The sequence below is a fragment of the Pan troglodytes genome, chromosome 11 (assembly GCF_028858775.2).
Source record: "Pan troglodytes isolate AG18354 chromosome 11, NHGRI_mPanTro3-v2.0_pri, whole genome shotgun sequence".
NCBI lineage: Eukaryota > Metazoa > Chordata > Mammalia > Primates > Hominidae > Pan > Pan troglodytes.
The window spans coordinates 82521225-82548404 of record NC_072409.2 but is presented as its reverse complement, the minus strand read 5'-3'; the positions used below and the strand labels follow the sequence as shown (position 1 = coordinate 82548404).

At 52.1% G+C, this 27180-nt stretch overlaps 1 protein-coding gene across 15 annotated transcripts in view; it reads right to left on the bottom strand.

Moving 5' to 3' along the window:
• Positions 1–9549: 9549 nt before the first annotated feature.
• The window catches only part of NOL6 (nucleolar protein 6), a 50323-nt gene continuing 32692 nt past the window's right edge, over positions 9550–27180 (bottom strand). For 12 of the 15 annotated variants that reach the window (XM_054658750.1, XM_063787852.1, XM_009456452.4 and 9 more), the window contains 25 exons: positions 20301–20507; positions 20099–20215; positions 18106–18285; positions 17593–17761; positions 17301–17435; positions 17052–17215; positions 16846–16966; positions 16602–16660; positions 16415–16516; positions 16124–16239; positions 15785–15962; positions 15488–15610; positions 15208–15356; positions 15006–15081; positions 14669–14809; positions 14408–14525; positions 14171–14325; positions 13834–13997; positions 13307–13459; positions 12979–13076; positions 12137–12261; positions 11931–12020; positions 11347–11541; positions 11132–11233; positions 9550–10912 (listed from right to left, as the gene is read on the bottom strand). In XM_054658750.1, coding sequence (XP_054514725.1) covers positions 10763–10912; positions 11132–11233; positions 11347–11541; positions 11931–12020; positions 12137–12261; positions 12979–13076; positions 13307–13459; positions 13834–13997; positions 14171–14325; positions 14408–14525; positions 14669–14809; positions 15006–15081; positions 15208–15356; positions 15488–15610; positions 15785–15962; positions 16124–16239; positions 16415–16516; positions 16602–16660; positions 16846–16966; positions 17052–17215; positions 17301–17435; positions 17593–17761; positions 18106–18285; positions 20099–20215; positions 20301–20507 — 3387 coding nt within the window. In that variant the 3' untranslated portion in view covers positions 9550–10762. Of the gene's footprint in view, positions 10913–11131; positions 11234–11346; positions 11542–11930; positions 12021–12136; positions 12262–12978; positions 13077–13306; positions 13460–13833; positions 13998–14170; positions 14326–14407; positions 14526–14668; positions 14810–15005; positions 15082–15207; positions 15357–15487; positions 15611–15784; positions 15963–16123; positions 16240–16414; positions 16517–16601; positions 16661–16845; positions 16967–17051; positions 17216–17300; positions 17436–17592; positions 17762–18105; positions 18286–20098; positions 20216–20300; positions 20508–21894; positions 22101–27180 lie in introns of those variants that run through there. The other 3 variants (XM_003312043.6, XM_054658756.2, XM_054658751.1) reach the window with 3 other exon arrangements.

Below are 27180 nucleotides of genomic sequence, written 5' to 3'. Positions count from 1 at the left end.
CTGAAAATACAAAAATTAGCCAGGCGTGGTGGTGTGCACCTGTAGTCCCAGCTACTTGGCAGGCTGAGGCAGGAGAATCGCTTGAACTCGGGAGGCAGAGCTTGCAGTGAGTCGAGATCATGCCATTGCACTCCAGCCTGGGCAACAAGAGCAAAATTCTATCCCCCCACCAAAAAAAAATTAGCCGGGCATGGTGGTAGGCACCTGTAATCCCAGCTACTCGGGAGGCTGAGGCCAGAGAATCGCTTGAGCCCAGGAGGCTGAGGTTGCAGTGAGCAGAGATCGCACCACTGCACTCCAGCCTGGGCGACAGAGACAGACTCCGTCTCAAAAAGCGAATAAACAAAAAAGCAACCTGCACACACATCTGTCTGCATTCACCTCACATGGGTTTTCTCGTGGGCTGCACCAGGAAGTAGCTAGTTACACACACAATTATGGATTTGTCTGTCTTATATACGTTGAGCAGCATTTATTTACACATATGCAGCTACCTGTACTCACCCATGTATGCATGCATGTATGTGTCTATCTATAATCCTGGACTGCAGCTCACCATAGAGTATCTTTGCAACCCCCTCCAGTCAATGCAGCTGCATGCCAAGGCACATGGTTTAGCTAGCAGAACAAGGGCTGGGTCTCAATGTCCTTGTTCCCCACCCCCTCCATCAGGGCCCAACCTTCAGGACCATGACTCCGTGAACTCTCACCAAACTCATTCATGTCCATACCTCATGTGTACACGCATGTTCATACATATACATACACATACACATTGGAGTGGCTAGAGTTGGAACTGAGAAGATATGGGTAGATCTTCTTGCTTCTTGTTAGTGGATGTGAGAGGACTCTGGCTGGAGGAAGGGGAAGGATGCAGTACTTTCCACGGGCCCCTTATTCCTGTCAGCCCTCCTTGGGTCACCTGGGACAGAAAGGGGTCAGGATCTGAGGATGCCTGTGCAGAAGCACCGGGCTGGCCTGACTGGGGGTGGGCAGAAGCCCACTGCTCCATTTTGCGACCCCGGGAGCAGCATTCCCTTTGTAGTCAATGTGGTTGGCGCCCCCTAGAGCCAAAGGCGGAAGAAAGCATGGCTCCACAGAGAAGAGACTGAGCTTGGTGAGGCCCCAGCCCTCTGAGTCACAGCTTGCCCAGGGTCCTCAGGGCTTCCGCTTGTGCTTTGGGAAGGAGAGCCAGGGCTGAGTGCAGGCTGGGAGCCAGCCCTCCTGGGTGCTCTGGGAGGAGGCTGATGAGGAGGTTCCCCCTCCTCCCAGGGCATCTTGAGCAAGGCCTGTGTCTCACCTGGGTGGGAGGAGCTGAGCCAGGGAAGGGGCCTGAACAGCCCCATCCACCCCGTGGGAGCCCATGACTTCTTTAAGGTCAGAGCTGGAGGAGTGGGTTCCCAGGCAAGGGAAGGGCTAAGGATGCAAGTCTCAGCCTGCTGGACCAGAGGGGCTGGCTGGGGCCCTTTTAAGGGGTGGGAGTGCCACACCTTTCATTTCCTGACCCCAAACTCTTTCTGCTTGAATGGGAGCAGCCCGAACCAGCAAAGAAAGAGACCCGGGCCTTCCTTGTTGTTAGTGAGTCAGAGGTGGGGGTGGAGACATAGGAAGCTACTCACTCTAGAGTACCCCCAAACCCCTAATCTCTTCCAGAGCATTGGAGTGGGGTGGGGGAGGGGCAGAGCAAAGCAGACATGCAGACATATTCTAGTTTAGGAAGCACTTCCTCCCACTTTGCAAAACAGCTCCCAGAAATGAGTGTATTTTCCCCATTTCACAGATGACAAAACTGAGATTTAGAGAGAAGTCACCTGCTGAGGTCACTCAGCCACTGAGTGCTGATCCGGGATTCAAACCCCATAGGGATGGGGAGGACAGGTAAACAGGGCAGAAAGACTAGGGAGCCACAGGTCTGAGGCACAGGGAGAGCAGGGAGCCCGGGCACAGAACCCCATTGAGTCCCTCCATGCTCAACCCTGCTTTCCAGAGTGTGCTCCCACTCTTAGGCCACTGTTGAAAACTGTTCCTGCATCTAGGCTTCAAGGGTGAGGAGCTGGCTGTGGACTGGAATCAGGAGCAGAGAGCTGAGATGAATTGCCCTATTAAGAGTGTCCCCAGACTCCTCCTCATGCGCCAACGCAGCTACTCCCATCTTTAAATGGGTGACCTGGGGGAGAGCCCATGAATACAAACTCCCCCAGCCTTGGGCACCTTCGGCCGGATGTCCAGCTGGGCCTTGAGAAGAATCAACCTTTGACCCATACCCTGGGGACTCTGGGTTCACAGCCTGGTGTCCCTGACCTGCCCTCAGCAGCCTTTGAGGGCTTAGGACAGCTAAGGGTCATGTTGAGACAGCAGAGCGATAGGATGGAGGCTTAGACCTAGAGGCTAAGAGTGCAGAGTCCTAGGGACTAGGCTGATGGGGACAAATCTCTCTTGCACACCCAGAATCTGAGCTCCAGGCTTGGCTTGGCCACTGAACAGTAAGGTCACCTAGATGGCTCTCTTCTCCCACCCCCACAGAGTCTCTCTCAGTGTCTTCATCTGTCACCTGGAGGTTTCAGTTGAAGGGGGCCCCCACCTCCCGGTGGGGCCCTTGTAAGAATCAAAGAAGATTGTATGTTTCCGGCTTTGAAAACTGTACTAGGCTGGGCGTGGTGTCTCACACCTGTAATCCCAGCACTTTGGGAGGCCAAGGCGGGCAGATCACGAGGTCAAGAGTTCAAGACCAGCCTGACCAACATAGTGAAACCCCGTCTCTACTAAAAATACAAAAATTAGCTGGGCGTAGTGGCACACGCCTGTAATCCCAGCTACTTGGGAGGCTCATGTGTGCATCTCCTCGTGTGCCCCTGTCTGGGCCAGGCTGTGGGTCTGGGTCACGTGTTTATAAAAACCAGGGATAGGAGATGCACATCTGTTGCGAGGTCTAGAGATAAACTGCTGGGCCTGCCCCATGCCAGCCTCAGGGGGAAGGGAGTTAGTGATACGGAGTTGACACAGACCAGTCATCACTGTGACAGGCCTAGGGGTTCTGGAGGGCTCTGGTTCACACCTCAGGATGCCTGGAGCCCCTAGGTTTTCTGATTTCCTATCTCCATCCTCACTGGCAGGAAAGCTTCTGGAACCAGGAGAGGGTTGCTTAAGAGGATGAGGGGTCAGGACCAGAGATGGAGGAGGAAAAGAAAGCTCACAGGTGGCTGGGCGCAGTGGCTCACGCCTGTAATCCCAGCGCTTTGGGAGGCTGAGGCAGGCGGATCATGAGGTCAAGAGATTGAGATGATCCTGGCCAACATGGTGAAACCCCTTCTCTACTAAAAACAAACAAACAAAAATAGCTGGGCGTGGTGGTGCACACCTGTAGTCCCAGCTACTCAGGAGGCTGAGGCTGAGGCAGGAAAATTGCTTCAACCTGGGAGGCAGAGGTTGCAGTGAGCCGAGATTGCACCACTGCACTCCACCCAGACAACAGAGCAAGACTCCGTCTCAAAAAAAAAATAAATAAAAGGAAAAGAAAAAAGAAATTTCAGCCGGGCGTGGTGGCTCACGCCTGTAATTCCAGCACTTTGGGAGGCTGAGGTGGGTGGATCACCTGAGGTTGGGAGTTCAAGACCAGCCTGACCAACATGGAGAAACCCCATCTCTACTAAAAATACAAAATTAGCCAGGTGTGGTGGCACATGCCTGTGTTCCCAGCTACTCAGGAGGCTGAGGCCGGAGAGTCACTTGAACCCGGGAGGCGGAAGTTGCGGTGAGCTGAGATCGTGCCGTTGCGCTCCAGCCTGGGCAACAAGAGTGAAACTCCATCTTAAAAAAAGAAAAGAAAAGAAACAAAGCTCACAGGCTTCCTAGGTAGCCTAAACTGGGGCCCAGCATTAGCCTGGCCCCTGCAGCCAGGAAGGGCGCATGGAGCATCCTTTGGGCTGGGACAATCAGGGGGCTTACTAGAGGAAGAAACATTTGGCTGGGGATTTTACGGAGGGTTTTCCAGGTGAGAGACTGCAGGGCCAGACCCTAGCAGGGCTGACTGCCTGCCTAGGCAGGACGAGATCAGCAGCAAGGAGGCGAGGAAAGGACCCAGGTAGTGTGGGAAGGGCCTTGGGTTCCATACTGATGGGCAGAAGCTTACCCAGGGCCAAGAGGTATTTGAACTTAGATATTCGTTAAGCCCTGAGGTTCTAAGGAAGCCGTTATAGGGACTGCTGCAGCTGGAGGTGGAGAGAAGGAAGCCGATAAGGCAGAGCCTTGGCCCCACCTCCTGCTTCAACCGAAACATCTTAACCATTTTACATGAGGGCTTTTTTTTTTTTTTTTTTTTTTTTTTTTTTTTTTTTTGAGACTGAGTTTCGCTCTTGTTGCCCAGGCTGGAGTACAATGGCACGATCTCAGTTCACTGCCACCTCCACCTCCCAGGTTTTCAAGTGATTCTCCTTTTCAAGGCGATTCTCCTGCCTCAGCCTCTCAAGTAGCTGGGATTACAGGCATGCACCACCACACCCAGCCAATTTTGTTTTAGTAGAGACGGGGTTTCACCATGTTGGTCAGGCTGGTCTCAAACTCCTGACCTCAGGTGATCCACCTGCTGCGGCCTCCCAAAGTGCTGGGATTACAGGTGTGAGCCACCGCGCCGAGCCTTACATCAGGGTTCTGAACCAGATTACAATTGACAAATGTGACACCACTAAGAACAGTGGCTAATGGCAGCCCTGAAGGTTTTAAGCAGGTAAGTGACATGGTTTCAATCTACCATTTAGAAGGACCCCTCCAGCTGCTGAGTGGAAGGTGGGTTGGAAGAGAGAGACAGAGGCTGGAAGCCTGGGAGGGAGGCCATGGAGCAGGAAGCGAGGCCAGATGGCCGGCAATGGCTGTGGGGAGGGAGAAGGGTTTAGGAGGCAGAGTGAGGAGGGCAAGCTGGCAAGCAGCTGAAGAAGTTGAAGGGGGCAGAACTGGGTGGACAGGAACCTCAGGTGGGGACCGAGAGGCCAGTAAGACAATGGTTCTCCAAAAGGCCTGTGGTCTAAGGGCAGGGGGTGCGGGTGAGGGGTGGGGAGGAGGTGGCAGAAGGAGGCTATGCATTTGGCAATGCATTAGGTGATGGTTGTGCATGAGCCCCAGTACACTCTACCCTCTGGCCAGCCCCGTCTGGTGGCTAATTATAGGGGAGCCACTAGCAACCCACCCCAGGCGAGAGGAGTCAGGGGAAGAATCCAGGGGAGGGAACAGGCTGCAGCAGGAGATTCCAAAGTCAGACTTCAAGAATGACTTCCTGGTCTCGAGACTGGGGGTTAGTGAGAACTAGGCTCCAGAGAGACCCCCATAGGTTGGGAGATGGGGGTGGGGGCATTGTGGAGGTTGTGGAGGGAGACTGGGGAAAGGGCAGGATGCCATAATTTTCTTTTTTTTTTTTTGAGATGGAGTCTTGCTCTGTCACCCAGGCTGGAGTACAGTGATGCAATCTCAGCTCACTGCAACCTCTGCCTCCCAGGTTCAAGCAATTCTCCTGTCTCAGCCTCCTGAGTAGCTGGGATTACAGGCACGTGCCACCACACCCGGCTACTTTTTGTATTTTTAGTAGAGACGGGGTTTCACCATATTGGCCAGGCTGGTCTCGAACTCCTGACCTCATGATCTGCCCGCCTCAGCCTCCCTAAGTGCTGGGATTACAGGCGTGAGCCACCGTGCCTGGCCATAACTATCTTTTTCACCCAAACTGTTGGTCATCAAGTGGAACTGGGGCTCAGTCTGAGTGCTTCCTTGTCCCTTCAGACAGGGCCCAACCTTGGCCTCTTCAGTCCTTGGGAGACCCAAGCCCTGACCTGTGGAAGTTTCCAATCTGGGAGAATAGAGGAGAGCTGGGTCCTGCTTTTGAGCTCCCAGGCCAGGGAACAGAGGAGATTTAGGCTTGAGCTGAGGTTGACCAGAATGCTCATACTCCCTCTCTCCCTGCACAACCCCACTCTCCATATCCTTCACCCTGCTCCTCTGGGCTGCTGATAAAAGCTGCATTCAAAAGCCTTGGGCAGGCCGGGCGCAGTGGCTCATGCCTGTAATCCCAGCACTTTGGGAAGCTGAGGTGTGTGGATCACCTGAGGTCAGGAGTTCAAGACCGGCCTAGGCAACATGGTGAAACCGCCCCCCACCCTGTCTCTACAAAACTACAAAAATTAGCCAGGCATGATGGCGAGTGTCTGTAATCCCAGCTACTTGGGAGACTGAGACAGGGGAATCGCTTGAACCTGGGAGGCGGAGGTTACAGTTAGCCGAGATCGGGCCACTGCACTCCAGCCTGGGCGTCTCAAATAAAAAAATAAAAATAAATAAATAAATAAATAAATAAAAGGCTTGGGAAGAAGGAGAAGGGGTTAGGCTGGCAAGTGGCCCAAAACAGGTGAGGCTCCTGGCTTTTCCCTACTCCCCTGCCCCACTGGAGAGGTCTGCAGCTCAGGCGTTTCTAGTCCTTTCTTCCTCCACACTCCACCCCTTGGCCCCAGGAAAGCCAGGTTCAAGCAGGTGGCTTGCCTGGAGCCAGGACACCTAGATTCTCAGTAGCTGTACCCCACAAGTTCCTGTGTGACCCTAGACAAGTTCCTACACATCTTGGCCTGATATAAACCAGAAAATTATCCTCCCCATTCATTTCTGAAGTAGAAAAGGAAGTCTCCCTCTGGTTTGAAACACCCTTCTTCTTGGTCCTCCTTGGTTCCCTGGGGCAGTGTGAGATGCCTCCTCCTTCTCCCTCTCAGGGGTAGATGAGCAGATTGGCCTTTCCTGTGAAGGGTACGGGTGACTCACGTGCCCCAGGCTTCCAGGCTTCCCCTCGCCCTTATCACTCACCTGGATTAATCTGTGACTCATAAAGCAAGTACCGGATGTTGGGGGGGTTACATGTAAACTTGGGGGAGGGGGGCTGGCTAGCCTAAATCTGACTTAATAGGTCAGGGACTGAGCAGCCCTGAGGATTTCATTGATATAACATGCTATATGGACCCCTTAGGCTTGGGGGTCTTGCTTTTTTCCCCCAAAGTATGGAGCTGGGCAGAGGAAAATAGGGCCTTCAGCTAACAGGATTCGGGGGTAGAGGAGGTTGTCAGATGCCATAGCCAGAAAGAAGGACCCTTGTTGAGTTCACTAAATGAGGCTTAGGTCAGTCAGAACACAGGAAACTCTGTATCCTAGCACTTTGGGAGGCCAAGATGGGAGGATCACTTGAGCCCAGGAATTTGAGACCAGCCTGGGCAACATAGTGAGACCCCCAGTCTCTTTAAAAAAAAAAAATGGGAAAAGTGAAACCCCAAGAAGAAAGCTTCATTTAAAGCCAGGGGAAGAAATCCAGGGTCCCTGCCTCTGACTTGAGAGCTTTTTCTAACCTGCCCTCTAAAAAACAGGGCAGAGTTCCCCTTTTGCAGCAAACCAGAGCTGGAGGTGAATACCGACAGACAGACAGACTAGTGCATACAGACGCGTGCACGTGCACCACACACAGAACAGACAAATCATGCCATACTTAAGATCCACTCTGTCTCTGTCCACCTGTGAAGTTAAAGGCAGAGACCCACCAAGGCAGGCACATCCATGAGGGTGCTTAACCATTATCCTGTGTACACTTGCTCACACATAAGGCTTCCTGCTAGGCTTTTCTCCTTCCCTTCCCCTGGGGTTCTGGTTCCTGACTGCCCATCTCCACCCTCCCCTCCCCTGGCCCCTCAGCTAAAGCCTGAGCACCTCCCTACTCTGGAGCTGGGGCCTCTGTGGCTAGACAAGAGTCATCCTGGGCTGGGGCAAAGGAGCCTAGGGCAGTCATCTTGAACACTAGTTTGCTCACCTGTTTTCCAGAGAAAACCTGAGGAAAACAGGTTGGAGCTGTAACTGTGAAGGACTGAAATTAGGGCCAGGCACAGTGGTTCACACCTGTAATTCCAACACTTTGGGAAGCTGAGGTGGGTGGATCACCTGAGGTCAGGAGTTCGGGACCAGCCTGGCCAACATGGCGAAACCCCGTCTCTACTAAAAATACAAAAAATCAGCAGGACGTGGTGGCAGGCACCTATAATCACAGCTACTCGGGAGGCTGAGGCAGGAGAATCGCTTGAACCTGGGAGGCGGAATTGCAGTGATCCAAGACCATGCCATTGCACTCCAGCCTGGGCAAGAGTGAAACTCAGTCTCAAAAAGAAAGAAAGAAAGAAAGAAATTGGACCCAGGGCTTCCTGCCCAGCCACCTCCCCAGTGGAACTGGAGCAGGGAGAACAGGAAGGTATGGTGCAGCGCCTTAGGGTTCTAAATTCTCAGCCCTCTTTCCTTGCCACACTGGGCAATGGTCAGCTGACAAAGCCATTACCATGCCTATTCTATGGGTTGGAAGACTGAGCCCAGCAAAGGTAAGTGATTTGCACAGGGCCACATGAGGTGGCAGGGCCAAGGCTCATTTCCCATTGGGACTGGTAACTGCACCTCTTAGAGCCACCTGCTATAGTCCTGCCTGGGGGCAGATTCCACCCCCTCCCCCGTGGGGATAATCAAGAGCTGGGTTTGTGAAGGGCCTGAAGCTACAGACAACTGACCTGGGGATGAAACACGTGATCTGCCACACTTGCAAAGTTAAAGGCAGAGACCTGCCAAGGCAGGCACATCCATGAGGATGCTTAACCATTATCCTGTGTACACTTGCTCACACATAAGGATTCCTGCTAGGCTTCCAGCAACCCCTGGCCCTCCCAGGAGCCCATGGAGGGACTGTGGACAAATAGTCCAAGGGACCAAGGGAGGCAAGAGGAAGAGCCAAGGGTGACCATGGACCACGGGGCTCCACAAGGGATGGGATTACATTTCACTCCCAGAAAATAAAGCCTGGCACGTTGATGCTTGAAGCTCAAGAATGAATAGCAGAGGGAGAGATGTGGACTCCAGCTCACACAGCCAGCCAATTTATTCCCTCCCTATTCTAATTTCAACCCTGGGCTGAGCTGCTCCATGGCAGTGACAGTAGAGGCAAGCAGTGATTCACAAAGACCAACAGTTGAGACAGAACTGGAGGCCAGAGTTCCCACATGCAGCTTCTCATCTTGAGGATGGAGCTTGCTAGCCAGGCATCAAAGTTTCTCACACAATGGGCCCCTGCGCTGAGCCTGTTGTCTCACTCAGAAAATGAAGGTAAATGAAAGTACCTACTCCATACGGCTCGTTATGACTGTACGACAAGCTTCCGCACATAAGATACGGACACCACCACCTAACCCCGCCTGGCACCTATTAAGCACTCAATGAACGTCAACTCTATAATCTCTTAGGCTTTCTCTTCCACCATCACCACCCACTTGTTGCAGGCAGATTTCACAAATGGATTCCCTTTACTCTGCAATCTTCCAGTGGGCTTCTCTGCCCCCCATCTGCCTGTGCTGGATGGCGCCTGAGCAAAGCATTGTAATAGGTGCTAGGAAGGACACGAAGAAGTCTATGTTCAAACATGTTCTTGCCCTCAAGGAGTTTACATACAAGAAACCAGGTTAAAATTACGTGAAAGGGGCAGACAGGCCAGGAATACGGGGGAAATTAAGCAATTTAACTTTTTATTTAAAAGAGATGGGGTCTCTCTGTTGCCCAGATTGGTCTAGAACTCCTGAGCTCAAGTGATTCTCCTGACTCCCTAAGTGTTGGGATTACAAGCATGAGCCACCACGCCCAGCTGCAATTTAATTTTAAATCAGAGTTCAAAACAATAGAATTTATGCCACTGTGTGTGCCTGCCAAACGAACTGAACAGACAGTAACTGCCCTAACAGTTCAGAGGAGGGAAAGATCACCTCAGGCTGGGGGCGAGGGATGGGCTTAAGGAGGGGCACTATTTGAGCTGAGTCTGGAAAAACAGCCAGAATTACAGGAAGCAGAGAGGCTACCAGAAAGTGGGTGTAGACCAGACTGAAAGGAGGCAGCATTCTCCTCCTTGGGCCCTGGGAACTCCTGGGGAGTAAGACTTGAGTCTCCCCCATCTCTGCAACCCCACTGCAGGTACATAGTAGTGGCAGTTTGTGACATGAACGGGCAAACAGCCAGGGCAGATGCAGCTAACGGGTAGCCCCCAGTGCTTTTTGCACCTCTCCAAGATTGGGTGACTACCAGTCCCCCGACCCCTTCACCTACCCAATCCTTTCCTGTCCTCGGTTCTTTTCCACTGTCTCCACCCTGGGAAGTGGCATCAACACAGGAGGGCATTGTGCTCCTTCAATGTGGTCTATTCATACACATATAGCCCCTTTCCCACTGCTCAGTGTCGGTGATGTGACTCAGAAGGGCCACATTTTCACTGGGTCCCATCTAAAGGCCTGACGCTGCAGTGAAGGGCATGCTAAGTCTAGGCACAGGTCCTGGCAGCAGGAAGGAGACAGAGCCTCTCCCAGGCACACATCCCCTTCTCTGTTTCTGGAAGAAGACTAAGAAAGGAGTGGGAAATCGCGGGGAGGTCCAGGCCCAGGGCTAATAGGTGGATGGATCTCCTGGGTTCAGTTCCTTCTCTGAGCCGGATCCCACTCCTCTTCTGGGATGGTCAGGCCCAGGAGACTACACGGGCCACCATGCCCCTGCCCCAATGCTGGAGCATCAGAGAGAAAGTTGGGGCTGGGTTTTGTTGGAGATGATTCAGCATGTTCAGCCAGCAGGCCCTCCATGGAGGATTCATGTCCAAGGAGGGTGGAGGTCATCCTACTGACATCTTGCTCTAGAGGTCCAATGTCCTGCTGTCCGTCTACAGCTTGCTCCAGAGCTGGGATCACACAGTCCACCTCTCACTTCGGGCCTCCACAGTCTGCACCAGGCCTTCACCCAGCACAGCAAAGTCCTCCAGGATTGCTTCAACATTGGGCACCATTACTAGCTCCCCACCTCGAGACATCACCATGCGCCCCTTTGTGCTGGAGGCCTGGGGAAATCAGAGAAGAGATGTGGGTTGAGTGTCACAGCGGCACACCCAGAGACACCAAGCTGGGTACAGAGTGGGGGTGGTGGGGATAGAAACACAAGCCCATACACTCCGCACCTGACACGGGTTTGCCCATAGGACAGACTACACACAGACATGCATGCCCACACAGAACCACGTGCACACACTCAGGAACACAGCTGTCACCAGCCAGCACACCTTGAAGGGCTGGGGCTGGAAGCTGGTGGGCTTCCAGAGGACACCAATCACCTCTCCACCATGCTGGTCATAGAAGAAAAGGGCCAGATCCCCAAAGGCCTCCTAGAAAGGGACAGAACAGAGAAGCTTATAGGCAGGCATTTAAGAGCTCCTCCACAGCCTCAGCTTCACCTGGAAGTCCCCTCCCCAGGGTCATTCAGCTGTTTAGGACCAACCCTGAGCTGCGTCAGATAGAGCTGAGGAGGATCATAGCCCAGCACGGGCATCAGGGATGAGGGCCCCGGCTGGCTGAGCAGGCCCCGGCAGAAGGAGGCAGCTGGCGAGTCCACAGCCTGGCGGTGCCGCGGGATATGGCGAGGAGACAGGCGAATCAGCACATCGTAAATGTCCAAGGGCGGCCGGAACACTGTCTAAGGAAGGGGAGAAGGAGGGGTCAGCAGGACCCCCTTGACTGAGGAACTGGACCACAAACCTCTCCACACGCCCACCTTGGTTTCCTCCTTCCATCTGACCACCCTCTATGGGCCCACCTGCCCATCTGAAGACTGAAGCACCAAGACCCACAGAGCAAACAGCTGTTGCATAGCCTGGCAGAAGGAGCACAGGCTAGAAACAGGAGACCCAGATGGAACCCAGGTTCCCCAGGCTCTGCCACCCCAGGCACCACAGCAGCTTCAACACCTCCTCTGTTCAGTCTCACCAAACAAGGGGACCGGGTCTCCTGTGAGATCCCTGAACGCTGAACTTCCAAAGACAGAATCCCCAGAGGCCCTGGAGTCACTGCTGGTCAGAAGCTTACCCTGATGTCCCCAGGTCCCCGGGGATCCATGAGCTGCTTCTCTAACATGGGCAGGGCTTCAGCTGCCAGGACCACAAGCTGCTGCAGGATCTGCGGGGTACAGACACATCAGACTGGAACTGAAGTGGGTCTCTCCCAGGTCAGGCTGGGCCTGCTTTTTCCTTGGGAAGAAAACCACACATTAGGGGGCAGGTATGGGGTTGAACCTGGGCTGAGGGTCCATCCTGTGTCCACACAGAGTTTTTGCGGTCTTGGGGGGTAACAATGACCATGACGGGGAGCTGTGCCCGAGCTGCCAGGAAGCCACTGCGGATCTCCACCTGCTCCTCCACTAGAGACAAGAAGGGGTCCTGGGTCAGCCTGCTCCTCCCTGTAAGACACCCTCTACTCCCCCAGGTCCTCCTACGGTGCCCCCAACGGCTGCTCATCACAGGTATTTTTCAACACTCCCCCCAACCAAGTGGCAAAGGTGACGAAAGGGACATCGCATTTGCCTCAACTGGGTGGGGCATTAATCTCCCAACCTCAGCCCAGAGGCAGAATTTTCCACTGCTTGGCACCCCCAGTCTGGTTTCCGGGCCTGCACAAGCTGAGTCTTGCCCCTGGCCCCCTCCCACCATGGGCTTCCACACACCTGGGGAATTAGGAACCTGACACCCTGCTCTCTGCAGAGACCGAGTGCCTCACGTTACAACCAGAAATCACCACTCCCACCCCCACCAAGAGGTCTGAGTATCTGTGCTACACTTCCTAGCTCCGTGCCCTAATACTTCTTACCTGGTATTCAGGATCCCCCTTCTATTCTCCTCTTCCTTCCACAGCCCCCCGCCAGGTAGCTTGCTTACCACCCTATCATTCTGTCTCTGACAATTAAGAGCAAACCATGTCATAATGGTCAGGCTTTTCACCTGGACCTCTTCTTCATGTCAGGCTTAGACATCTGGGGCTGGGGAGGCACAGAGAAAACCTAACACTGCCAGGGAAACCCTTGCCTGCAATCCATAAAGAGCTGTTCTTCCAGCAGTCTGACCCCTGTTCTACCACTTACCAGTGAGCTCATTATTGAGGTTGACAAAGAGGGGGTTGTTCTTCCAATCAAACGTTGATACCAAGAAAAGGAATCGAAGGAAGCCAACCTGGGGGGAACTAAAGGGCTGGAGTAAGCAAAGAATCCAGGGCCCAGCCACATATCCCCAGGCTTCTCTCAGGCTATGGAGCTCAGACCCCCTGGTGTGGATTGGCAGGGCAGGGCATCTTAGAACCCCTTCTGCCACTTGCTCAACCACCCATTCCCATGTAGACTTAGGGCGCAGCACGAAGGATGATGGCTGGCCGCAAGGAAACTTCTCAGCTAGGGAAAAAGTGGAGGGAATCACCTCGGAGGGGTGAAGGGCTCAGGGTGCAGGAAAAGGGCAGCGGCCACCAGATCCAGGCTCTCATCAGCAAAACCCTCACCAAGAAGCTGGGCACGCACCCACCGCTTGGCCAGCCGTGCCACACCAGAGAAGGCTGGGTGCTGCTGCTGCAGTCTGCGGAGAGAAGGGGAGTGTCAGCGAGACTCAGGGCCCCACTGCCACTGTTCATCCAGCCCCTACCCAAGGCCAGCCTCAGTGATAATAGGTTACATATGTAATCTCATATTCTCTTAAGAAATGCACCAAGAAGTTGACCCTAGTGTTATTTCCATTTTACAGATGACAAATATAGGGACCAAGGAGGAAAATCTGACCAGAGGGTCACAGTCAGTAAGTGGCAGAGCCAGGATTCCAGAACCTGCCTGACTCCAGAACTCATACCCCTAACTATGATACCATCTGGCCCCCGGAGAGACAGGTGGCTAGGTGAGGAGAATGGGGGCAGGAGGGGGCCTACAGACAGGAAGAAGCTGTGTCAGTGGCCTTACCCGTGCAGGGCACTGGTGAGCAGCGGCAACTGCCTTGTGTCTCTCTCAAGGCGGAGGGAGGCAGCTGTGTCCCTCAGCGAGATCATCCCCTCTGGGCTCTGCACCTCCTTCAGGATCTGGGGCTCCCGCTGATAGGCCACGCGAATCCGAAACACAAATCCATCCTGTTGGAAGAAGGTATGGAAAGAGAAGGATGTGTCAGCCCAGAACCCCGGGAGTACTCTGTGGCCTACAGCCCTATTACCCAGCGTGGTACCCACAGGGGTGTCTTCTTCCACGCCCTGACATCCCTGGTGCCCCGCTTCCCTGGGGACATATCTGCCTGCACCAGCCTAACCTTAAGGACATCCGTGTGCGTGGCAGTGGCACGGCACTGCAGACCATGCTGTTGTGTCAACAGCTCTGCCAGGCGCAGCTGGAAGGCAGCTCGGACCCGCTGCACGGCCTCAGCGTCCTGTGGCCACTGGCCACTGCCCTCCAGGTGACAAACCACTGAGGAAGAAGAGTCAGAGGTCTCATACTGTGGCCTGGAGCTGGAACTATCCCTCCCACTCCCTCCCAAGGGCCCTCTTACCGGTCATGGGCTCCACGTAGGCCGGACAGGGCTTATCGAGCCGGGGCAGCAGTGAGGACCGCTCCCGCAGAGGCTCATAGAAGGAGAAGGCTGGACGGACTGGAGTTGGTGGGAACACCTGTGGAAGAAGAGGGGCTGAGGAATGGGCCTGGGACTGGGAGGGAGTGCCCAGAGTCAGGAGTTGGAAGTGGGGAATACTGGGTGACTGGAGCAGAGGTGGGGCCACTAAGCAGAAAGGTCACTTGCGCCGTTGCACCTCACCTCTGTGTAGCGCAGCACTGGGTGAGCTCCCTGAACAGCAGACACAGTCAGTGGGAGACCCTCTAGCCCCCACAGTAGGCGACTGAGGTCGTCGTAGCAACGTACCGCCGCTACCAGGGCCTCCTCGCCTGTGCTGGAGGTCTGAGAGGGAGAAGACGGTCAGGAGGCTGGACCCTACAGAAGGCCAGCTTCACCTGGATTCTGCCCCAGCTCAGGCTGCAGCAGAGCCAGCACCGCCGCCTGCTGGACATGCCAGGAAGTGCAAGCTGGCCAAGGCTGAGAGGACTCTCCCCACAGATTACTCTACAATCACTAGCCTTGACCCCAAGACCCTTACCTCTTTCAGGCCTTGGATAAGTGCATCCAGGGGGGCCCCCACATAGTGGACACAGGTTTCTGGGATGTCAGCATGGCTGAAAAAGAGGCAGAGACACAGTGAGAAAATTTGGGGCTATGTTCTCGCTCAACTGCCTGGGCCAGACCCCTGAAAAGGCTCCCCAGCCCACACTGCCTTCTGGAATCCAGATGCCAACACTCACAGTGCCAAGAGGTGGGTGACCACCTGGTGGGGAATAAGGCGCTTCTGGGACATAGAGGCTGCCTCCCAGACCACAGCTTCCCGAATGGCTCCGTCCTGGAAACGCCGAAGCTCCGAGCGGGATCCCCAGAACTGGCGGAATTTAGCAGCCTGAGGAGGCAAGGGTGGTAGTAGAGCTGGGGAAGGAAGGGCTCTGTGGACCCTCCCCAACAAGCTTCAGTCCAGGTGCCATGAGGACGAGCCACCCCATTCCTTCCAGTGTACAAGCTGGGGTCCCCCACCTCAGGCTGGTCTGCCTCTGGACCCAGCTCAAGGACGCTGGTCAGTCCCTCAGGCCGGAGAAGGAGTCCCAGGGTCAGGGTCCCAGAGTCTTTGTGCTTTGGTGGATCTTGGCTGATGTCCCACTGCAGGATTTCAAAAGGCTGAGCTCAGTCCTCCAATCCTCCAGCCTGGCCTAGAAACCTACTTTCTAGCTAGCTAGAAACGCCTAGCTGGAGGAATGGTGTGTCCTTTGTGTCTCTTGGGACCCTGGATCCAGCCCAACTCAGACCCAAACTCCCCAACCTACACCACCTCACCTCTGGGACTGGGGGTCGAGAGTGAGCCAGCAGGTTCAGCCGAGCCCCCAGGCCCTGCTCCAGGAGGGTGGTCAGGGGGCCCAAAGCAGCTGAGACATAGTCCCCACCATTGTCCTGCAGCTCTGGCCAGAGCTTCAGCCGGTGGCACGCTGCCTGCAGGTGACTCAGTGGACGGAGACTGGAGGGGTACAAAGGGCCAAAGAGGGGTAATCAGGTTGCTGGCCCCTAGTACCACCTCCTCCCTGAATGATCTGAGCACCTGTCTGAAGACCTTTGCCCCACGACTGTAGCCCCAAAGAGACAGGACCCGCCAACATACCCTGTCACCCCTAAACTCACTGCAGGACATGGTCGAAAGCCCGGATCATGGGTTTGGGAGTCATCAACAGCAGGTGGAACCCGTCGTCAGCTCTGCTGTCCAGCAACATCATAGACAGCCGTGCCTCATGCTGTACCTGGAGCCACAGAAGGGACCATCCCTGTGCCCTTCATTGATCCAAGGGCTTAGACCAGGAGACATGCCCTAAACTTAGCTCTTTGAAGAGGAGTTTCTGGGGTTCTGGTACTTGCAAAAGGGACAGAGTCTGGGCTGAGACATCAGGGGAACACAGATTGGGGGCCCATTGGTACCTGGTGGTAAGTAGAGGCAGTGACATCAGCACAGAGGTTGAGATGGCCTGAGGAGTCCAGGAAGACAACGGAGAAGGCCTGGTGGAAGTCAGCCAGGGCCGGCTTGGGGGGTGTAGAGAGAAGCAGGTCAGGATTGGCACCTTACTTGCAGGCCTCTTGGCATAGACCTGGCCCTTCCCCAACTCACCAAAGAGGGATCTGAGCTGAGACATAAACTGATCCCGTTGACTGTCAGGTCTGTAGTGGCTGAAGTGAATCACAAGTGTATTAGAAGGTATCCCCTTCTGGGGACCCAGCCCTAATGACACCCTCCCTCAGCCGATTCAGTTTGCTCATCTGTCTGATGGCAAAACACCAAAAGACCCCTACTGGGATGAGAGGATTCCCAGGAGGAGTGGAGCCCCTGGCCTTTCCCCACCTAGTTGCCTCACCCAGAAACTGCAAGACACTTCTCAGGACCTGGTAGCCACTCATGGTGGTATGGATCTTGCGTGTAGACACAAGGAAGACAACCAGCATGGAGACAAGGAACCCAGTAAACCCACCGTGGCCCTGAAAGAGACAGGGAGAGGCTGAGGTCAGAGCCTGCCCATCACACAGGCGCTCAGGTAGGGAGGCTGCGCCACCCCCAACTCACCTTGTCCAGCTCCCGCTGCCGCAGCCAGACCTTCAGAAGTGCCACGCCATCCTTCAGGCCCTGGGCTGAACTCAGAATGGTTGACAGCAGCTGCAAATGGGACTCAAGAACTGTATCTTGCAGGACCCATGTGTTATAGCGGGGGGTAGGAGGCTCTGGGCTACCTGTGGGATGAAAAGGGAAGCCATGAGAGGAAAAGTCCCCACACCTCTTCCCTCCAGCTCCACCTCAACACCAGGGCCTGCTCACCATCCCCTGCAGGACTCTGCCCTCGGTACCAGGCAGAGCGCACATTGTTCTTGGTTGGCAGCAAGCGGCACGGGCGGAAGAAGTCAGGTGGAGGGCACGGATGCAGACGTACAGTGACCAGGCGCTCATCCTTTCCTGCCAGAGACAGTGAGTGCTGAGACTCTGCAGGAGCCCTTGGAGCCAGAGGGCTCCCCATCCTGTCCCCCCATACTTGAGGCCTCCGTGCCTCTGTGCCTTCTCCTCCAGATTTACCATCCCATGCTATGCCCTCAGCCCAATGTGTGCCTCTCACCACGCGGCCGCAGCAACAGTGAGGGTTTCAGGTGGCAGCCATTTGTGTAGGAGAAGCAAACACTGCCAAAGAGGGGGTCCTGGGCCAGGTGGTGAGCCAAGTGGGCCAGGTAGAGGGCACGCTTGCGGAAGTAGCGCTGGTTCAGCCCGTCCTTGTCCTGTAGGATTTCCTGGAGGGGCCAGGGGAGAAGAGAAGGCCAGGCACCTAAGTGCTTGTGGAGCTGTGGGCCAAGGTGAAACCAAGGTGAGAGAGCCAGGGCTCCTCTGCTGACAGAAGTGCCTGAGCCACGGTTAGCAACACTAGGCCCAGTTCTCATATCTGGAGAGCAAAGCTCCAAAAGGACAGCAACTGGCCCGAGGGATCTAAGCTGCCTTCAGGATGCTTGCAATGGTCTGCTCTTCTGATTTAGAATTCTGACTTCAATCCCCTGGCAAGCGGCAGATAAGAAAGAGGGATCCAGGATTTGTAGGTAGTCAGGTGGTGGGCCTCTATCCCCTAAACCCTGGACCTTACCCTGGGCATGGTCAGTGCCACATCCACATTGATGTCTGGTCGGATGCAGGTGCCCAGAAGGTAGCTGCCCACAACAGTAACCTGGGCTGGGGGCAGAAAGCGGAAACAGCCCTTCACAGCATAGGGCACTTGGTGGAGGGGCACTCGAACCCCAGCTGGGAGCCATGCCTGGTCAGTGAGCTGTGGGGGCAGAGACAGGGACACATACTGATTCAACTGCCTTCCTCACATGTACCCTTTATGTCTAGAAGACATTTTAACACATCGATATGTTTGAAACCAAACTCCCAATCTTCCCATAACTATGTCTTCCTTGCTAAGACAACTCCATATGAGTTGCTCAAGCCAAAACCACTTAAATCACCTTAACTTAGCTCTGTTAAGAATACCCATTTTACGAGCCGGGCGCGGTGGCTCACGCCTGTAATCCCAGCACTTTGGGAGGCCGAGGTGGGCGGATCACGAGGTCAGAAGATCGAGACCATCCTGGCTAACACGGTGAAACCCCGTCTCTACAAAAATAATTAGCCGGGCATGGTGGCGTGCGCCTGTAGTCCCAGCTGCTGGGGAGGCTGAGGCAGGAGAATGGCGTGAACCCGGGAGGTGGAGCATGCAGTGAGCCGAGATCGCACCACTGCACTACAGCCTGGGGAACAGAGCAAGACTCTGTCTCAAAAAAAAAAAGAATACCCATTTTACTACCAAAATGTATTCAGAAATGGATCACTTCTCTAAAAAGAAAACTTTTTTAAAACAGAGAGAGGAAAAGATTTAAAAAAAAAAAAAAAGAAAGAAAGAAGTGGATCACTTCACTATTTTCCTCCCTAGTTTGAGGAGCCACCATTTCTCAGTGCCTAGACTAGTTCCTAACTGGTCTCTCTAATCTCATCATTGTCCCTCTCCATTCTACTTTTGACACAACAGCCGGAGTAAATTTTTCTAAAACTAAACTTTTTAAGGCTGGAAAAGTGAACTTTTTAGGCTGGGCACGGTGGCTCACACCTGTAATCCCAGCACTTTGGAAGGCCAAGGCGAGCAGATTACCTGAGGTCAGGAGTTCAAGACTAACCTGGCCAACATGGTGAAACCCCCTCTCTACTAAAAATACCAAAAAAATTAGCCGGGTGTGATAATCCCAGCTACTCGGGAGGCTGAGGCAGGAGAATCGCTTGAACCCGAGAGGTGGAGGCTGCAGTGAACTGAGATCGCGCCATTGCACTCCAGTGTGGAGGACAAGAGCAAGACTTCGTCTCAAAAACAAAAACAAAAACGTGAACTTTTAAAAGTTAGAGGGCATCACTGTTCTGCAAAATAAAATCCAGCAGTGGCTCCCCATCTCACCCAGGGCAACAGCCAAAGTCCCTATTTCAGGACACAATGCCCTGCATGATATGCTACTTTTCCCCATCACCTTTCTGAACTCATCTCCTTCTGTCTTCCTCATTCATTCCAAGGAATGTAACTGGAACATTCCTGCCTTTGTGCCTTTGTACTGGCTGTTCCCCCTTCCTGGAATGCTTTTATTCCCTTAGATATCTATATAGCTGACTCACCTACTTCAAGTCTTTACACAAATGTCACTTCAATAAGGCCTACTTTGTGAACACCCCCTTTAAACTTGTAAACCACTCCCATCCTCTAATACTCCCAATCCCCTTACATTGCTCGTCCTACTTTTTCCTTTTTCCAGTGTTTACCACATTCTAACATTGCCATAGAGTTTACCTGTTATGCTTATCTATTAACTATAACCTCAGCATTAGAGCATAGGCTATTATTTACTGATATATCCTAAGAACACAAACACTGCAAGGCATGGAAGTACTTGCTGAATGAATACACAAATGACCACGCTCCCAGCTAAGCTTCCTTGCTGTGAGAATGAGCTCCCTGCACCCCAATCCTTAAACAGAGTAACAGCAAGGCCCCTGTTTGATATACCCCCACTGGAGGTCTCTCTTGGGCTTCCCAGTTACCCAGGCCACTTGCTTACCTCTGTCTCAGGGACTGAGGGCACCCTCACGACCCGCTGGTTGACCTCCCGTAGGAAGGCATCAATCCGATCCTTCTTCTTCTCTGACAGCCTTACTTCCTTTAGTAGCTCCTCTACCTGTAAGAGAGGGTAGAAGACACTCCATCAGCCTCAGGGTCCCAGGTACACACCTCGAACAAAAGCTGCAGACACTCAACAGTACCTGTAAACGAAGCAAGCTGGAGTGGAACAAGATCTCAGTCTCCCGAAGGCGATTAAGCTCCTCATTGGTAGGCTCCTTGTACAGTTCTGCCCTGCTGAGCTTCACTGGCTGCAGGAGGCCCTTCGCTGGAGGTTCAGCCAATGTACGCTTCCTGGAGGATGCTTTCTTCCCCTCTTTGCCTGTGCCTTCCAGGGCTGGTTCCATCACCTGTGGCCAGTGAGGGAGAAGCCATTTTGAGGTAATAGGTATCTAGCATCTGCTGCCTAAAGTGCCACCATGATAGGTTGTGGGTAAAAGCTTCACCTGCTCTGTCCCTCTTTTGAGTAGGAGTCAGATTTTGTAAAACTCAGGAGAATCGTTACTTGGATGAACATTACTGAGCGCTGAGCCGAAAATTCCTTGAGTTAAGAGCTCTCCTGTCTACCTGACACCACAAGCATGGAACTCTGTTTGGAATTGGTAGTGATAGAAGCTGACTGGGCCCAGGCTGGACACGGTGGCTGACGCCTGTAATCCCAGCAGTTTGGGAGGTGGAGCTGGGCGGATCAGCTGAAGTCAGGAGTTCGAAATCAGCCTGGCCAACATGGGGAAACTCCGTCTCTATTAAAAATACAAAAATTAGCCAGGTGTGGTGGCACATGCCTGTAATCTCAGCTACTCGGGAGACTGAGGCAGGAAAATCACTTGAACCCAGGAGGCAGAGGCTGAAGTGAGCCGAGATCGTGCCATTGCATTCTAGCCTGGGCAACAGAGCAAGACTGTCAAAAAAAAAAAAAAAAAAAAAAGAAGAAGAAGAAGCTGACTGAGCCCTGCCCTAAGTAATGCCCAGGCCCCTTGTATTTTCAGGAAGTTTCCTCTTCTGCTGATATAGGCCTGGGACTTCTCAAATGTCTTTCCCATTCTCGCTCCAACCAAATCCTGCCAGGTTCCACCTCCTCTAGGAAGACCTGACTGCCTCAGTTTACACTAAATACTGATGGAAGGAGCTAGAACCGACTGGACCCCAGAGGATACATTTAGCAAGTCATTAAATCCTCAAAATAATTCTTGAAGACACTTGAAGTCCCACTATTCACTCGAGGTTCCACAACTGGTACACCCGTACTATGAGCAGGCTTCAAAGGCAAGCGTGCAGGATCCCAAACCTTTTCCCCTACAGCCGTGGGCCCATCGCCTCCACGATGCCTCTCATCCCAGAGAGCCTTACTGGAGCCCTCCAGGAGAGGCACCGTATGCCCTCCGCTACAGCGGGGAGCACAGAACTGGACACAAATTCTGTGGAGGGAGGAAGATCCCGCTTATCGTCAAGAACCACCAAATAAAAGAAACGACCCAAGTGTGGGTCTCTTCAACTTTGAGGTGCAGAGCTCCAGAAGGGAGCAGAGGCTCTACTGGCTTCACTGCTTCTAACCAAATACTGCCAGGTTCCATCACCCCTAGCAAGCCCTGTCTCAGTGCCACTGGCTGGAAACATCCTCCAGAATGGGCCGCCGGCATGGCTTTCACCCGCAAGCTGTCAGATCACGCCATCTCGGGCCCTGCAGCCAAGGGAGCGCACATTGAGCCTCTGTTCCTCCCCGATGGCTCAACCCACCTCTGGCTCTCCAGTCGCTCCGCGAAGCTGCTCTCCAGCTGGCGCCGGCCCCATCACTCGGGGTCCAGCACTCTCCCGCACTTCAGATTCTAGCCGGGTCTATACCGCATAGCTTCCCACGTGGGCGGAAATGCCTAACTCCAGGCCCAAGTCCAGCCCACCCCAATTCCTCAGGACTCCACCCACTCCAGAGCTATTGGATTATCAGTCGATTACTCGCTTGCCATTGGCCGGGCAGCCTCAAGGCCCGCCCATTAAGGGAGGGGACAAACGGGTTTCTGTGCTTTACGGCCTCTTCGCGACGCTAGAACGGAAGCCTGCCCGTAGCTAGGCCTTTGCTTTCTTTTCCTCACTTCCTTCGCGTGGCTGCAATCGGGAAGGGCGGAGCTAGTTTGTTCCTTTTGGTCAGGTTTGTTTACAGCAGTTATTCCTCCCTTTTTCTTTATTTGCTACACCTTATCAGTTAACAAATCTTGTCAGTTCTACCTCCAAAACATACCTTGAATTTATTCATTTTTCTGTGTCTTCACTGCCAGGTTTAGCCCGTCACATCATCTTGTTCCCGAATTATTGTTACGACTTTTCTCCAGTTTTTACTTATTACTTAGCTTATTACAATTTCAAGTAATTTAGTTATTTTTATTTATTTATTTATTTATTTATTTTTGGAGTAGTCTTGCTCTGTCGCCCAGGCTGGAGTGCAGTGGCACGATCTCAGCTCCTTGCATCCTCCCTCTCCCAGGCTCAAGCGATTCTCGTGCCTCAGCCTCCTGAGGAGCTGGGATTACAGGCAGGTACCATCACACCCGTCTAATTTTTTTATTTTCACTAGAGATGGGGTTTCCTCATGTTGCCTAGGCTGGTCTCAAACTCCTGACTGCCAGTGACCCGCCCACCTTGGCCTCCCGAAATGCTGGGATTACAGGCCTGAGCCACTGCTCCCGGCCTATTTTTAACATGTGCACATGTACCCTAAAACTTAAAGTATAATAAAAAAATTTAAAAAATTAAAAAAAATTTAAAACAAATGTTGCAAGAATAATATAATGAATGCGCATATACTCTTCACCTAGATTCACTTAGTGTTACTATTTTGCCAAGTTTATCTTTACCTATGTATTTACATATTATTTTGCAAAACCATTTGAAAACCAATCACACATCTCCCTAAATACTTAGGTATGTATCTACTAAGATCAAGGACTACCTCTTATATAAGCACAGCCCGATTATGAAATTAAGGAAATTTAATCGTGATTCAATACTAGTATACAAATTCCATCTTTAAATTTTGTCAGTTATTCCAGTAATAACCGTTATATGTTTCATTTTATTTCCTAATGCAGGATCATCTAAATTCAACTATTACTATATAATATATATATATATATATATATATATTTTTTTTTTTTTTTTGAGAGAGAGTGAGTGTCCCTCTGTTGCCCAGGCTAGAGTGCAGTGGGTCGATCTCAGCTTACTGCAACATCCACCTCCTGGTTCAATTGATTATTGTGGCTCGGCTTCCCAAGTAGCTGGGATTACAGGCATGCGCCAACACACCAGGCCAATTTTTGTATTTTTAGTAGAGACAGAGTTTCACCATGATGGCCAGCCTGATCTCGAACTCTGGCCTCAAGTGATCTGCCCTCCTCAGTCTCCCAAAATGCTGGGATTACAGGGGTGAGCCACCGTGCCCAGTCTAAAAATTTGTATTGAAGTACAATATACATAAGGAAAAATTTACATATCCCAAGTGTAAAGCTTGAATACTAACAAACCAAACATACTCATATAGTCAGCTCCCAGAAAATAAGCAGAACATTTCCTGCACCTTCAGAATCTCCCCTCATGCTGCCCTCTAGTAACTCTGCCCCCAACAATCACTATTCTGACTTCAAACAGCGCAGGTCAGTTTATGCAATAGCTTTTTTATTATTTATTATTTATTTATTTATTTATTTTTTGAGACAGAGTCTCACTCTGTCGCCCAGGCCGGAGTGCAGTGGCACGATCTCGGCTCACTGCAAGCTCCACCTCCCGGGTTCAAGTGATTCTCCTGCCTCAGCCTGCCAAGTAGCTGGGACTACAGGCGCCCGCCACCACGCCCGGCTAATTTTTTGTATTTTTTAGTAGAGACGGGGTTTCACCGTGTTAGCCAGGATGGTCTTGATCTCCTGACCTCATGATCCACCCGCCTGGGCCTCTGAAAGTGCTGGGATTACAGGCGTGAGCCGCCGCGCCCGGCTATGCGATAGCTTTTTAAGGAAGTTTCAGAAGAGCGGTATGTCCATTTTCAATTCATTTTCCACACAGCTGCCAGAATTAGTTTTCTAAAATAGAAATTCTATCATGTCACTTCCTTTTAAAAACTCATCAGTGTCTTCCAATTGTACTTAAAACTAAACACAAACTTCAACTTCCATAAAGTCATGATCAATATGGCCCTTCACTTGCTATTCCTTCTTTTTATTTTATTTTATTTTATTTTTTTGAGACAGAGTCTTGCTCTGTCACCCAGGCTGGAGTGCAGAGGTGCAATCTTAGATCACTGCAACCTCCGCCTCCCAGATTCAAGCGATTCTCCTGCCTCAGCCTCCCTAGTAGAGTAGCTGGGACTACAGGCACATGCCACCACACCCGGCTAATTTTGGTATTTTTAGTAAAGACGAGGTTTCACCATGTTGGCTAGGCTGGTCTCAAACTCCTGACCTCAAGTGATCTGCTCATCTCAGCCTCCAAAAGTGCTGGGATTACAGGGGTGAGCCACCTTGCCCAGCTATTCCATCTTTTTTGTGGGAGAAGAGGGGCAAGTTCTCGCTCTGTTGCCTAGGCTGGAATACAGTGGTGGAATCACACCTCAGCCTCCTGAGTAATTGAGACTACACACGCGCACCACCATGCCTGGCTAATTTCTGTATTTTTTTGTAGACTTTTGCCATGTTGCCCAGGCTGGTTTCAAACTCCTGAGGGCAAGGAATCTGCCGGCCTCGGCCTTCGAAAATGCTGGGATTACAGGCATCGGCCACTGCCTGGCCCTCATCATTTTTCTTGCTACTCCACCCCTGGTTCCCTGAGCTACAGCAACATCAGCTTTCTTTCAGTTCCTTCGTTGTATTAAGTTCTTTCCTAACTCCGGGACTTCACCCAAGCTGTTTGTTCCATTTGGAATTTTGCTTTCTTGGCTTTTTCTCCTTTTCATCTTTCACCTCTCAGCATAAATATCACCTCTGGACTCAAACCATCCTCCCACCCCAGCTTCCTGGCTAGCTGGGACCACAGGCGTGCACCACTCACTCGACTAATTTTTTGTAGAGACAGGATTTCACCATGTTGCCCAGGCTGGTCTCAAATTCCTGGACTCAAGTGATCCTCCCACCTTGGCCTCCCAAAGTGCTAGGATTACAGGCTTGAGCCACTGTGCCCGGCCAAGGTCTTAACTAAAGTCCTAAAATATGTTCTCTAAACAAATATAGATATGTTTTCTTTTTTCTTTTTCTTTTTTCTTTTTTTTTGAGATGGAGTCTTTCTCTGTCACGCAGGCTGCAGTGCAGTGGCAAGATCTCAGCTTACTGCAACTTCCACCTCCCAAGTTCAAGTGATTCTCCTGCCTCAGCCTCTGGAGTAGCTGGGATGACAGCCACACACCACCACACCTGGCCAATTTTTGCATTTTTAGTAGAGTAGGCCACCATGTTGGCCAGACTGGTCTAGAACCCCTGTCCTCAAGTGATCTGCCCTCCTCTGCCTCCCAAAGTACTGGGATTACAGGCATGAGCCACCATGCCCAGGCTGTTATGTTTTCTCTTTCTTTCTCCCTCCCTCCCTCCCTCCCGCCCTCCCTCCTTTATTTTCTTTTTTCTTTTTTTTTTTTTTTTGAGACAGAGTCTTGCCCTGTCACCCAGGCTGGAGTGCAGTGGCAAGATCTCAGCTTACTGCAACCTCCTCCGCCTCCGGGGTTCAAGCAATTCTCATGCCTCAGCCTCCCGAGTAGCTGGGACTACAGGTGCACACCACCTCGCCTGGCTAATTTTTTGTATTTTAGTAGAGACAGGGTTTTACCATGTTCCCCAGGCTGGTCTTGGACTCCGAACTCAGGCAATCAGCCCACCTTAACCTCCCCAAGTGCTAGGATAACAGGCGTGACCCACCACGCCCGGCCTGGCCAATATGTTTTCTAAAACGTTTCTCTTATATCATCCATTTTCCTTTTAGTGCTTTTTACAATTTCTGGTTATCAATTGTCTCTCCTTTTGTTTTACTTTTATTTATAAATTTATTACTATTTTTTTAGAGACAGGATCTCACTGTCACCCAGGCTGCAGTGCAGTTGTAGCTCACTGCAGCTTGGGATACCTGGGCTCAAGTGATCCTCCCAAGTAGCTAGGACTACAGGTATATGCCACCATGCCCAGCTAATTTTTAAATATTTGGTAGTGGTCTTGACCTCAGAACCTCAAACAATCCTCCCTCATCAGCCTCCCAAAGCACTGGGATTATAAGCATGAGCCACTTGCCCAGCCCAGTTGTCTCTTTTTGCCCTTGACTGTGAATATGTGAAAATGAGGACCATGTGTACATGCCCAATACCTAGCACATTGTAGGTACTTAATAAATGTTTACTGAATGATTGTGACCATAGTCAATCCTTTCCGTCTTTCCTTTAACCATTGTCTCCCTCAAATTTTATGCCCCAGTTGCATTGAACTACTTGGGAGTTTTCTTACTCTAATTTGATTTATTTCCTGGGCCTTTGACCTTGCTGCTCTCTTTGCTCAGAATGTTTTGATTGATAAGGTTTACTGGAGGAATGGAGCTTGTGCTAAGTGTTGAAGCATGGTTTGAATCTGAATTGACAGAGGGGAAGAAGCAGCATCATTGAAGTCTAAGAAAGACCAAAAAGCTGTGAAATGAATTGACTATTCATTCCATACTTAATGATCAAGCCCCGTGGTCAAGAATGGTCAAGAATTGACACATTGTAATCTCAGAACTTTGGAAGGCCGAGGTGGGAGTCCAGGAGTTCAAAACCAGCCTGGACAACATAGTGAAACTCCATCTCTATAAAAAAATACAAAAATTAGGCCGGGTGTGGTGGCTCACGCCTGTAATCCCAGCACTTTGGAAGGCCGAGGCGGGTGGATCACCAGGTCAGGAGTTCAAGACCAGCCTGACCAAGATGGTGAAACCCATCTCTACTAAAAATACAAAAATTGGCCAGGCACAGTGGCAGGTGTAATCCCAGCTACTCAGGAGGCTGAGGCAAGACAATCGCTTGAACCCAGGCAG